This window comes from Typopeltis vanoorti, chromosome 3 (genome assembly GCF_054136105.1).
Source record: "Typopeltis vanoorti isolate ZY-2024b chromosome 3, IOZ_Tvanoo_1.0, whole genome shotgun sequence".
Lineage (NCBI taxonomy): Eukaryota > Metazoa > Arthropoda > Arachnida > Uropygi > Thelyphonidae > Typopeltis > Typopeltis vanoorti.
Window position 1 is genome coordinate 109,365,173 of NC_143551.1, and position 12,884 is coordinate 109,378,056.

General features: G+C 34.2%; 1 protein-coding gene across 5 annotated transcripts in view; it reads right to left on the reverse strand.

Annotated features, from left to right (window-relative positions):
- The window catches only part of LOC150108461 (uncharacterized), a 591,316-nt gene that overhangs the window by 224,567 nt on the left and 353,865 nt on the right, over positions 1-12,884 (reverse strand). For all 5 annotated transcript variants that reach the window (XM_090415866.1, XM_090415867.1, XM_090415862.1 and 2 more), the window contains one exon: positions 1,346-1,563. In XM_090415866.1, coding sequence (XP_090271992.1) covers positions 1,346-1,563 — 218 coding nt within the window. The remainder of the gene's footprint in view (positions 1-1,345; positions 1,564-12,884) is intronic.

Here is a 12,884-nt window from a genome sequence, read left to right on the forward strand (position 1 = left end):
TTGAAATATTGTAGTAGGTAAACTCTTAATAGCTTGGGCTATCTAAACACGATAAATTTCAATTACCTATAGTGGAGGGGAGGGAGGGGAAGAAGAAATGTCGTAGGGTGATAGCATACCCCAGATGAGCAGTGATGATGTCTAAAAAAGGATGAGCAGTCTAGGGTTAAATATCTAAGTCACATATCTAGAATGAATTGATTCAAATCCAATCTAATTCTATTCAACAAAATATTAGTTATGAAGTAAATATAGCTGCATTTTTCTTCATTATAGACACAATACAAGACATTTCAAAAGTAGATGAATTAAATTTAATTATCAGATGTGTTTAAATAAAAACTTCTTTTGAAGGAAAAACCAGAATGTGTTGAAATAAATAAAGGATTTTGTGATTTTATCCAAGTTAGCAGTTAATGATTCACTTGAAAACAGAGGATTTCATCTGTCAAAACTTCATGGAGCAGCTATGTTCAACACATACAGTGGAGTTAAAATACAACTTTTGACTAAATATTCACTATGCAAACCTTAGTACTAACTGATTGAAAAAATATACCTGGTCTAGGAATCATTTTTCAAATTTTTAACATTGTATGAATTTTTTTTTTTTATCACAGTATCAATGGTCAGAACATTTGATCTGAAATCAGAAACTTGAAAACTAATATAAAGCAATTATACATAATAAGTGAATGAATTTAAGACACAGTTTGATTAAATATGCACATAAACTTAGTAGTACCTCCCACAACAAGTCATTTGACGCCATAGAGGTTGGGTGATGATAATAAATATAATATTCAGTATTGCTACTTTAATAGATCTTTACTCTGCTACTTTAATTGAATTTATGAAAGAATTTATCCAGATGCAAACTGGTCTGAAATATTAAATATTTCAAGGGATCAGATCAGATGTAGTGTTATAACGTTTCGTTTTATAGAATTCTTTCATAACATCAGCCCACTTAGTGATCTATTTTGATAATAGTTCTTAATATCACAAATTTAACAGCTGATATTTTTGCCTATTTACTAACAGACATACACTACAGATTTGCAGATTGCAGACTATTGCTGCAAAATGGAATGAAAGTATGATTATCAATGATAAATGCAGATAAAAAGGTGAAATGCAATTACAGCAGACCTCTCAGAATGAACCTTGTGACTACACAGACATAATGTTATTATACTTATAATCAGTTAAGTTAGCCATGAAGCAGTTTTGTGAATCAATGAACAGAGAATGATTTTCCTAAAAAGAGGTTCTATTCTATAGTATACCATTATACTGGACTATTCTATCATAAAATATTAAACTATTATTTCAAATCAATTACCTTGGTGATGAAGTTTGTACAACCGATGTAAGAGTAACTCTTTCTTTAGCCTGATGCCACAGTTCCCCATGTTTGCTATAGATTTGTGGCAGTTGCTCCCCATAAACTGTACTACCTTGTGCTCGACACTTATATTCATCTGCCTTCTTTAACCTTTCAACAACTTCTGAATACCAGGAATTGGGGTCAATGTCAGGAGGGCGTCGTCCTTCAGCTGACTAATCATTTTAAAATTGCAAGGGATGCTTTTAAGATCAGTGATTAAAATTTGTTTCTCATGATTGTAATGTTAAAATCTTTAATGTTTAATGACAAATTAAGTATTTAAAGATATTAAAGAAACATTAATCTGTATAGTATCATAAAATAATTAATTTAAAAATCAATACACTTTTATCTTAGAATTCACAAAAAAAAGCCTTTAGCTGATGTTTTTCAAAATAACAACCAGAACATGAAAATTTATTCAATACAATAAAACAATTATTGATACACACAAGGAAAAAAAATCAATATATGACTGTCATCAAAAATGTTCTAACAGTTTGAATTATGAAAAAGAGACAAGTTCATTATTATCCATATATTTAATATAGAATTTTAAAATTAGTCATTCTAGTCCCAATATCTTCTTTCCCAATTTTGTTAATGTTTAAGTGTGTTTTGTTTTGAAATGCATAAAAGCACAAGAGTTATTTTCTAGGACACTGCTGGAGGATTATGATTACATTTGGTATTATGAATCCTGATAAATATTTGTCAAGCCATTCCAATATTTATTTCATTCAAACCATTTGTAATAGGCATAGAACATATCACATTATATACTGCAATAGTTATGCTCTGGCTGGATTAAATTTAATAAATCTTAGGAATCAGAATATACACAAGAAAATGTGTATGGGTTTTAATGTGGTTTAAATTGGTATATTTTTATTGGCAAAGTGATTTGAACTGACAGTAATAATTCCGACCTGGCTGAATGCAATTTAAAGAAATTTATATTTTGGATGACCATTAAAATTTGTTGATATCAGTTTTTGTTTCAATTAGACTAGACCATTTGGTGTGGCAAAATTGGGCAAAAAAATTGCTCCACTGCATAAAGGTGGTGATAGGGCTGTGGCTCCAAATTATAGGCCAATCTTTATATCTGGAGTTGTGGTGAAGATACTAATTAGATTGGTGAGAGGTACAATACAGAATTGGGTTGAAAATAGCAATATTCTTTAATGAAGGGGATACAAATCCTTTGATGTTTATCTGCCAGTAAGCGAAACTCTAAGAACTACGACTAAGATCTATGAGTTTCATACCGAAAAACTATCGGCAAATCCAAGTGTAAGTAACCACTTGGTAGTACAACACCAAGGCAACTCGTATCAAAGGTGGAGCAAGCTCCCTCACTAGCCTTGATATTTTCTCATAATGTAAAAACACAGCCCCTAGGAGATGTAATACTGTAATTACATTATGAGGAGAGGTCACTACCCAGACCAGTTTCATCCTTTTTGGAGGTCTCATCAGTGAGTAGGTAGACCTGGAAGATAACAAGGTTTAAGTGAAAAGAACTTACATACCTTCACTATATGAAATTTGATAGTGTTTATTTGTAATTAGGATTTGTATCCCATTCATTATTATTAGGGTTGCCAGAAACATAGCCTTTTCGCTTTTATTCTATGTTGTAATATACAGGCACACCTTTATGGTATTCGTATAGTGAAGGTATGTAAGTTCTTTTCACTTAAACCTTGTTATCTTCCAGGTCTACCTACTCACTGATGAGACCTCAAAAAAGGTTGAAACTGGTCTGGGTAGTGACCTCTCCTCATAATGTAATTACAGTATTACATCCCCTAGGGGCTGTGTTTTTACATTATGAGAAAATATCAAGGATATGAGGGAGCTTGCTCCACCTTTGATACGAGTTGCCTTGGTGTTGTACTACCAAGTGGTTACTTGCACTTGGATTGGCCGATAGTTTTTCGGTATGAAACTCATAGATCTTAGTCCTAGTTCTTAGAGTTTCACTTACTGGCAGATAAACATCAAAGGATTTGTATCCCCTTCATTATTATTAGGGTTGCCAGAAACATAGCCTTTTGGCTTTTATTCTAAGCAATATTCTTTATCGTTATCAGCATGGGTTTGTAAAGGGGAGATCATGTTTTACTAACATGTACTATAACAAGGTGACAAATACTTTGGACAGGGGAGATGCATATACAGTGGTGTACGTGGATTTTGCAAAAGCTTTTGATAGGCTCCCACATGACAAGCTATTAAATAAACTGAAACAGATGGGACTGGATAACAGACTTCTGAGTTGAATCAGTGACTGGCTGTATGATGAGTAGAAGAAAGTTGTATATGGGGATGTGGTATCCCATAAGAGGAAGGTCACTAGTGGTGTACTGCAGGGATCAGATTTGGGACCAATGTTGTTCAATTTGTATGTTAATGATATTGGGATGGCTTTAACTAGTGATATGCAGTTGTTTGCAGATGATGTAAAATTGGGGAGAGCAATGAAGAGTCAAGCAGATGTTATGGCCTTGAAGGATGACTTGAACAGATTGCATGAATGGGCAGGTAAGTCAGACTATCAGTTCAATGTGACAAAGTGTAAAGTTTGAAATTTGGTAAGCAATGATGGGATGCAAAGTGTCCACTTGGTGGGGAAACTTTAAAGGAGGTAGAAAAAATGAGACATCTGGGAGTGGTGGTGGACAAGGACCCGAAATTCAGGGGCCATGTTGCAGAAGTTGTGAAGACAACACATCAGATAATGACAATGATGCAGATGATCCTGACCTGCAGAAATAAAGAGGTTATGATGTCATTGCATAAGGCCATGATCAGGCCTCATATGGATTCTTGTGCACAGATCTAGTCGCACAATTTTCATGGTGACAAGGATATTTTGGAAAGGGTCCAGAGAAGATTTACAAAGGTTGTCAGTGATCTTTGGAATGTGGAGTATGAGGACAGATTGAGAGAATGTAAATTGCTTTGCAATTTACATTCTCTCAATCAAGAGCACATTGCAAGTGTTGCAAAAATGGCTCATCATCATATTGCTGCTATGATAAGAAGTACATTGACATGAAGAGACAAGGTGGCACTGGTCAGACTACAATAGTTGAGCACAGTAGTCCATACATGGACTACTGTGCTCAACTTTGTTTATGCAAATAAAAACTAGGCATGTTTACCTAATGTGCAAACACTAGAGAAGATCCAGAGATTAATGATCAAAGTGATATTGGAACTCTAGTTATGTAGAGCTTGAATATTTTTTTTTCACTTGGTTAGACTATAAATTAAAGATGCCAAGAAATTAAATTCTTGGTTTAATCCTTTATCCAAGTGTAAGCAAATATAGTTTGCCCGTGAAGTATCTTCACGACTGGGCTACTTGTATATAGAGGCTAATGACTCAATATCAATTGCCATAGTATCCCATAATGCAAAGTATATTTTGCATTATGGGATACTATTGGATATGTATATCCATGCACTGTGGGAAGGGCCACTACCCAGAACCACTTTCAACCTTTACTGAGATCTCATCAGGAGGAGCCAGACCCAGAAGAGATACCAAGCTTGATGTAATGTAGAAGTCATATATTTCCCATATACAAGTAGTGAAAATGTGTATCACCTTATTATTAAACTATTCTGGATCAGAGATAGATGTTGAATGTTTTTTCACTTGGTTAGACTATAAATTGAAGCCCAGTCATGAAGCAAACATAGTTTACTTCATGTGTAAACTATGTTTGCTTACACTTGGATAAAGGATTAAACCAAAAATATAATTTCTTGGTATCTTTAATTTATAGTTATGGAGAGCAGTTAAGGGAATGTGGATTGTAGAGTTTGGAGGATAGGATAAAATGAGGTGACATGATAGAGACCTTCAAGTTAGTTAAAGGATTTTATTGGATTAATACAGCAGGGTTTATAAGGAGAGTAGAAGGTAAGATGAAAAGGAAGGGATTCCTGGCAGTTGTATGTAAATATGTGGTGATGGGTGTAAGGAGCAGATTTTTACACGAAGAGTGGTTGGTGAATGGAATGCACTGTCAGAGGGCATTGTGAATGCAGAAAGTGTGAATCATTTCAAGTTCAATATGAAAAACATGTTACTAGTTAAGTGGGCCTCCCATGATGGGTCTACCAACTCCATGGAAGTTACTGCAATTATAATAATAAAGTAGTGTATATAACCAATTGCAAGAGGTGTCAACCTTAAGTGGATATGCTACTGAACAGTAATTAAATTAAACTTGTCGAGAAATTATATTCTTGTTTAATCCTTTATCCAAGTGTAAGCAAAGTTTGCATGTGACGTATCGTCATGACTAGGCTACTTATATATAGAGGCTGTTGACTACACATTAATTGCCTTAATATCCCATAATGCAAAATACACATCCTTTAAGACGTGTAGGAAGAGTCACTACCAAGACTGGTTTCAACCTTTATTGAGGTCTGAAGTATGTGTTTTGGCAGAAAAAGCAAATAATAATGAGTTTTTGGTATTTGTTGGTTCTTTTTTTGGAAAACGTTACTGGCATTAGTGAGACTTGATATTATTACTGAGAGCAGAAGAATTGCATGAGCAATAGAATAACAAAGCATGGGATGCAGTAAATTTCAAGCTATCTGGTGTGAAAGAGAGTCAAACAGGACAAAATATGTCATCAGTTGCTGCTATAGGACATGGCACAAAGGCAGATATAGAGGACATCACCAGATTAGGTCTGTGAGTGTGCATCTATAATAATAGTATATGAGGAACTTAACTAAATGTATATAGGCTGAAAGGAGAAAAGGACACATTGAGGGGAATGAAAGAATTTATGCAGTATCAAGAGATAATTATGTGAAACAACATGGAATGAAGAACAGGGTGGGGAGTTGGAGGGCTGGATCTAGTGATAGCATCATAGGATTTATCCATACACAGGATATCTATTTTTCCTGATTGGGGAAAGTGATTGTAGTCTTGATGTGGAAGGTAGCTATACATGTGAAATTTTCAGTTAAGAAAGGTATATTATGAAGTTACAAAGTTAATTGTTATAACAAACTTGGTGACAACATGGAGCAGTGCTATGGCATAATAAACTGTTAACCAAAGGATGTTAGTAGTGTATTAAAAATGGTCAAGGAGTGTTTGTGGAAAGCAATATCAGTGTAACTAAGGTTAATAGGATAAATCAGACAGAAATTAAATTAATGTGAGGCATTGCATCATTAAGAAGCAGATGAAAAAAAAAATATGTGGAGAGTAAATAAACAGAAAAAGTGATAGAAAGCGCATGAGCAGCATAAAGCAAATTCAAAAAGTTGACCAGCATGATAATGAAAGAAAAGTCAGGTTGAGTGAGGAAAATAGCCAAACAAGCCAAAGAAATTCCAAAGAGTGAGCTCTTTCACTAAGTACAAAGAAGAATGATTGTGGTAGAATAATTTTAATTAATGCTGATGGCAGCTGACTCAGTTAGCAAAGTGGTTAGTCTATCCACTTTGCAACTAACAGGCTGCAAGTTTCAATTCTGCTGTAGACACAGAGGTTTTGAATGTCTACAAAAGGGAAATGAATTAGATTGCCTAATGTGAATGCATTATCCTGCTTTTTGGAAGTCAGAAGCAGCTTGAAAAAAGTTCCATGTTTGGTATCTAGAGCAAAGTTTCCAAATTATGAAAAAAGATTTGAAAACAAGGCACCAGGTGTTGATAACATTCTCTCTGAATTAATAATATATTCAGGAAGCATAACTAAGTTATACCTTCAAGATCATAAGGGATACATATATGAAATCAGAATCATTCCCGAATACTCTACATAATGCTCTGTCATTCCCATTCCTAAAATAAATAATGCAGACAAGTGTAAAAATCATCGAACAATAAGTTTAATTTCACATGCTTCGAAAATATTACTAAAATTATACAAAAAAAGCTTAACAAATAAGGCTGAAAAATATATTGGCAATGACCAATTTGGGTTCAGGAAACAACAAGGGACAAGGACAATCCTAGCTCTTAGAACAGTTATTGGAAGAAGATTTCAGAAAAATAAAAATACTCTGATTGTTTTTCTTGACCTGGAAAAAGCGATTGATTGTCTTCAATGGAACCAAATGTTTTAAATCTTAAAAAAACAATAAATGTATACTGGAGAGATAAAAGTGTCATGTTTAATTTCTATAAGGACCAAGAAACCCAACTAGAAACAACCAACAGAAATGAGTTGGTTGTTTCTAGTTGTTTTTAGTAACAACAACAAGTGTTACTAAAACAGCAAGCATACATAAAGCTGTAAACAGTATTGGAGAAACAGAACACAGGGGTGTTCTGTTTCTCCAATACTGTTTAATCTCTACATTGAGAAAACAATAAATAAATTAATAGAACTAATAGAAATAGGAATTAAGATAAATGGAACTGAAATTAAATGGCTATGATTTGCTGATGATATGACAGTTATTACTGATAACAAAGATAAACTGAACCCTGACAAGGATGGAAGAAATTTTCACACAGTATGGTCTAAAAATTAATTATGGGGAAAAAAAACTACTAATCACAATAAAGCGAATCCTATGAAAATAAACTTGGAAATAAATAACTGTGTAATATAACAAGTAACTTCTTTTAAATACCTTGGAAGTCTCATCATGGAAGATAGAATAAGTCAATCACATTTGGCCTAAATGTATTCTATAATAGAAGAAACACTGTTACTAGTCAAGGACTCAGTATTCAATTAAAAAAGAGACTGGTGAAAATATACATATGGAGCATAGTATTAAATGACTGTGAGACTTGGACTTTAACAAAACAGGACACCAAATAACATAGGCATTGGAACTTTGGTGCTGGAGAAGGATGATGAGAATTAGTCGAATAGAAAGACTAATGAAGAAATTGTAAAAGTGCAAGAAGATCAGTCATTAATGAAACACATCAATATGAGAAGGAAAAAAAAGCTGAATTGGACTCCACCTGAAACATCGAAGACTGCTCACAGAAATAATGGAAGGGACTGTGGAAGAAAGAAGCCAAGAACTAGGACCAAGAATTTCCTATATAAACAACTTAACAATAACAACTGGAGCTAAGAGCTATAAAGAAATAAAATGGAAGGCAAAGGATAGGATGTTATGACATACTCCTCCACTAACCAATCTTTGGATTGACACACACACAACAAGAAGAAAAATGCTTAGCCAACACATAGCACTAATGTACTATAGGTATACAAACTTTTGTGGATGAGAGGCATATTATAAAAAAAAAACAGTGCAAAGGTGATAGGTAGAGATACTGTAGTGACAGATGTCATGGACTAATGTGAGAACAGAGGTAGAAGAACTTGAGGTGCTTTGGACACTACAGAATCTAAATGTGAGAAGTGATGCAAAATGATGGGATATTGGCACATGTATTATGAGAAGATATAAGAGAACTGATGGTACTTCTGACTAGACTGTTTCACTTAAGTCTCTGCCCTTGTATAATTCCAAGGCAGCTGAAAGAGGACAAAATAGTTCCATTACATAATAGAGGCTCCAGGAGAAAGTGACAGATTTATAGACTGATCAGTATCTCAGAAATGATGAAAAAAAAAGTACAGCAAAAGTTGGTTAATGGAAAAATTCTGGAATGGGTAAACTATAATATATGTTGGAGTAGTGTGTGTGCATGTGCATGGGGGGGGGGGAGAACAGTTTTACAAATGGTAGGTCTTGGTTGACTCGCTTGCTACAATGCAGTGACCATGACAGTCATGTTGTATAAAGGAAATGGCTACATCTTAAGATTTCTGAACTCTTCAATACCATTTTACACAATTAGTATGGTGTAAAATGCAAATGCCTTTTACAAAATACCAATGGAATTGTGATACATAAAAACTGGAGCAAGTGGGGATGGATATGAAGACAGTGACATGCAAAAAAAAAGTTGGGCTGTTGGGCAGACATCAGGCTTTATATGATGGAGTAAAATGAAAGTGAAGGCAGATGATCAGTGTTGTATAATACATATAACACAAAGCATAATACTTGCACCATTGTTATTATATCTGTATATTAGTGATATTGGAATTGATTTGTGGGATAATGTCCAATTACCTGCTCATTATACAAAATTGGAGAGGATAATAGTTAATAATGGTGATGTGAAGTTACTGCAACAAGATTTAAAAAGGCTGAAAGTGCAAACAATAGATAATCGTTGTCAGTTAAATGTGGAAAAATGTAGAGTTATATGTTTTGGGATAGAGATTACAAGCTTTGTTTACCTAGTTGGCTGCATGGTTAGCATATCCACTCTCCAGCCAAAAGGCTGCAGATTGAAATCCCACCATGGATATGGATATTTGTGTCTGTGAAAATAGTAGTGGCGGTGGTAGGCAGTAGATGGTGTTGGTGTAGATGATGTGGTTCGCTGTAGTTGGTGGATTGAGTGGTGTGGAGAAGGAGAGTTGAAGAGTAGGTGCCCTCCCTCGATGAGTCTTTGGATTCCTTGGAGGTGTCACATAATAATAACGTGACACCATATATATTTCTGGATTTTACACTTATTATGTAAAATATAATTTAAAAACACAAAACATCCTTAGCACACCCATGATACAAATGTATTATAGGTTTACTAATAACCATTTGTGGGTGGGAATACATATTATTGTTATGGGCTACTCCAAGGAGTCCTTAGATTCATAGAGGGAGGCCCTAAACATCATGTCATGAATTATCCAACATTTGTGCAGTATCTATTATACTTTGCTTTGAACTCATTCACAGTCATGGCACCCACAACAGACTCTGGCAACCTATTCCACTTATTCACTACTCTGTGAGCAAAAAACCTAGTTCTGCCACCTCTAACTACACTCAGTTACAGCTAACTACACTCTTACTCAGTTTCCATGGATGGCCCCTAGTTCTCCCACCACCTGTTCTGAAAAATTTCCTCTGAATTAATCTTGTATAAACTCCTCAGTAATTTGTATGTCTCAACTGTATCATCCCTTTTCCACCTATCAACCAGTTTCTGTATACACAAATCTTCAACTTGTTCTCTCGTAAGGTTTATTCCATAGACCTGCTACCATCTTGGTCACTTGCCTCTGGATCCTCTCCACCTCCTCCTCATCACCAAGAAACCCTGGCACCCAGATCTCTGCACCGTAGTCAAGATTGGGTCTTATTAAGACTTGATACAGAGGAGTAATAACCTGTTTGTCTCTGCTCATCAAAGTATTCTTCAGTAGTCAAGTGATTTGAGGAGCTGCTTTAGCCACTTTTGCAATGTGCCCCCCTAAACTTTAACTCCCTGTCCACTAACACTCCCAAGTCTCTGACTTCATCAATTTCCTGAGTACAGTTCCACCAATATGGTATACAACTGGTAATCTTTTCACCCCAAAATGCATAACCTTACACTTTGACACATTAAACTGATATCCATTCTCCTTTTCCCAGTCTGCCAATCTATCCAAATCATCCTGCAAAATTTTGACATCATCTGTATTAACCATTGCTCTACCCAACTTTGCATCATCAGCAAATAACTGAACAGTTCCTCTCAGATCCTTTCCTATATCATTAATGAGCAAATTAAACAGTGGAGGTCCAAGAACAGAATCTCTGGCTCATCACTTGTCACAGGTCTTCTTTTGGACTCTACCTTCTATTCCTTGATGGTTTTGGATTTCAGACTAAACAATACATGATAGCTTTAACAAGCAATTAATATATCATTAAAATATTATAATATTTAATAAAATTAAATTAACATATCTCTGTAAATGTTTCACTGTACAGTGAACACCTAATAACATCTTTACTTTTGCTTATTAGATATCAATTCAACTGAAGAAAAATAATGTTAGCTGTTAGAAGACTATTGAAAGAGCTCTGGTTCACATAAGCTGAAATTGTCCAATGAGATATGACTATTCATAAGCTACTTCAAATGAGGATTTTATATCTCTAAATACTTTTATTTGCTTCGAATTTTAATTAATAGCTGATTTCTCTCTTGCATAATTTTTTCAGCTGAAGCTATCATATTAAAAATATATATATATTCTGAAAATAAGACTCCAATTGCTCAATTGGTCAGTCTGGACATATATTCATCCATGTAAACTAGAGTGGACTTTCCCTTTAAGAAACTTCTCTTGATGTAACTCTTTATCTGAAATCCCAAAGATCTAAAGGCACTTCTAAAAGTAAGGTATACACTAGGTCACTGCGAAAAGATGTTTACCAACTAAAATACAATGTTTGCATGCATGTATACATACATACATACATATAGCTTAGCACTGCTTCTAAAATACTAGCCCTATTGGGAAATCAGCATAGCAGTATAGTTAAGTGATGGTTATTAAAAGAGGTCACGGTGGTGATTTAATGGAAGACAACACTGGTAGAATTAAGTTACATTAGAGTTTAGTTTTAGGAGAAGCAGTGTTGGTATAGTTAATTTCTGCTTTAATTTTAGATATAAATTATTCATACATTTAATAAGATAAAACTATGCATTATTCATAATTCTGCACAGTTGTTACACACAGATACAGTTGAAAAATTATTATCATCATCAGTATAATGCAGTATTAATTACTGCATTATACTGATAAGGATAATATTTCAATTACTGCATTACACTGATGGTGATTCACAATACGTGAATCAAAATATTCATAATTAATCTATCTTAATTAAATAATTTTTCAACTGTGTCTACATGTAATTTATACAGAATAAATTATTCATGGGCAGAGTGAAAGACTGGTGTGTGAGTGACGATGGCAGCTACTTTGTCATTATTGAATTTGCATTTTAATTTTGGTCATCTTGTGAAGTGCGAAATGCATTATTATATATTCATTATACTATGCAGATAATCTGTGAATGTTCGAATCAAAATAGGAGAGAACATGTAAAATATGGTACAAAAGTAGAGTTAATGGGTGCTGACCTATCAATGACTGAGAATGAAGATATCATTAGTCATAACTGTGTGAATGAGAATGTATCAAGAAGAATAAGAATATATACATGAAAAGTACAAGAAATTATAGTATATCAGTGCAGTGTGTGTGTGTGTGTGGAACTTGTCTCACTAGTAAGAAAGTTAATGTGAAAGAGACATGTGTAAAAGGTAATAAAGGAGTTTAAAAAATGCAGTCTTATCTTATTTCTTATTATTAAAGAAGCCAGAGCATGAATGATTTTGCAAAGCTTGGGTTTGATTTTGGTTGGAATGAATTACAGTCAAAGCAACTAAGACTATGAGACCAGTTTATTATTTTGACTGTATATTTTCTTCTGACCATATATCACAGAGCAAAAGTGGAATAGAATAAATGTGATATAATGGTGGTGGTGAGTGATACAGAATAGTAGAATAATGGTAAGACAGAGGATGAAGTGAAAGAATGTGGAACATTAAAGAAATGAATGAGGAGTAGTAATGAAGTTGGTATGACAGATGTGAAAAT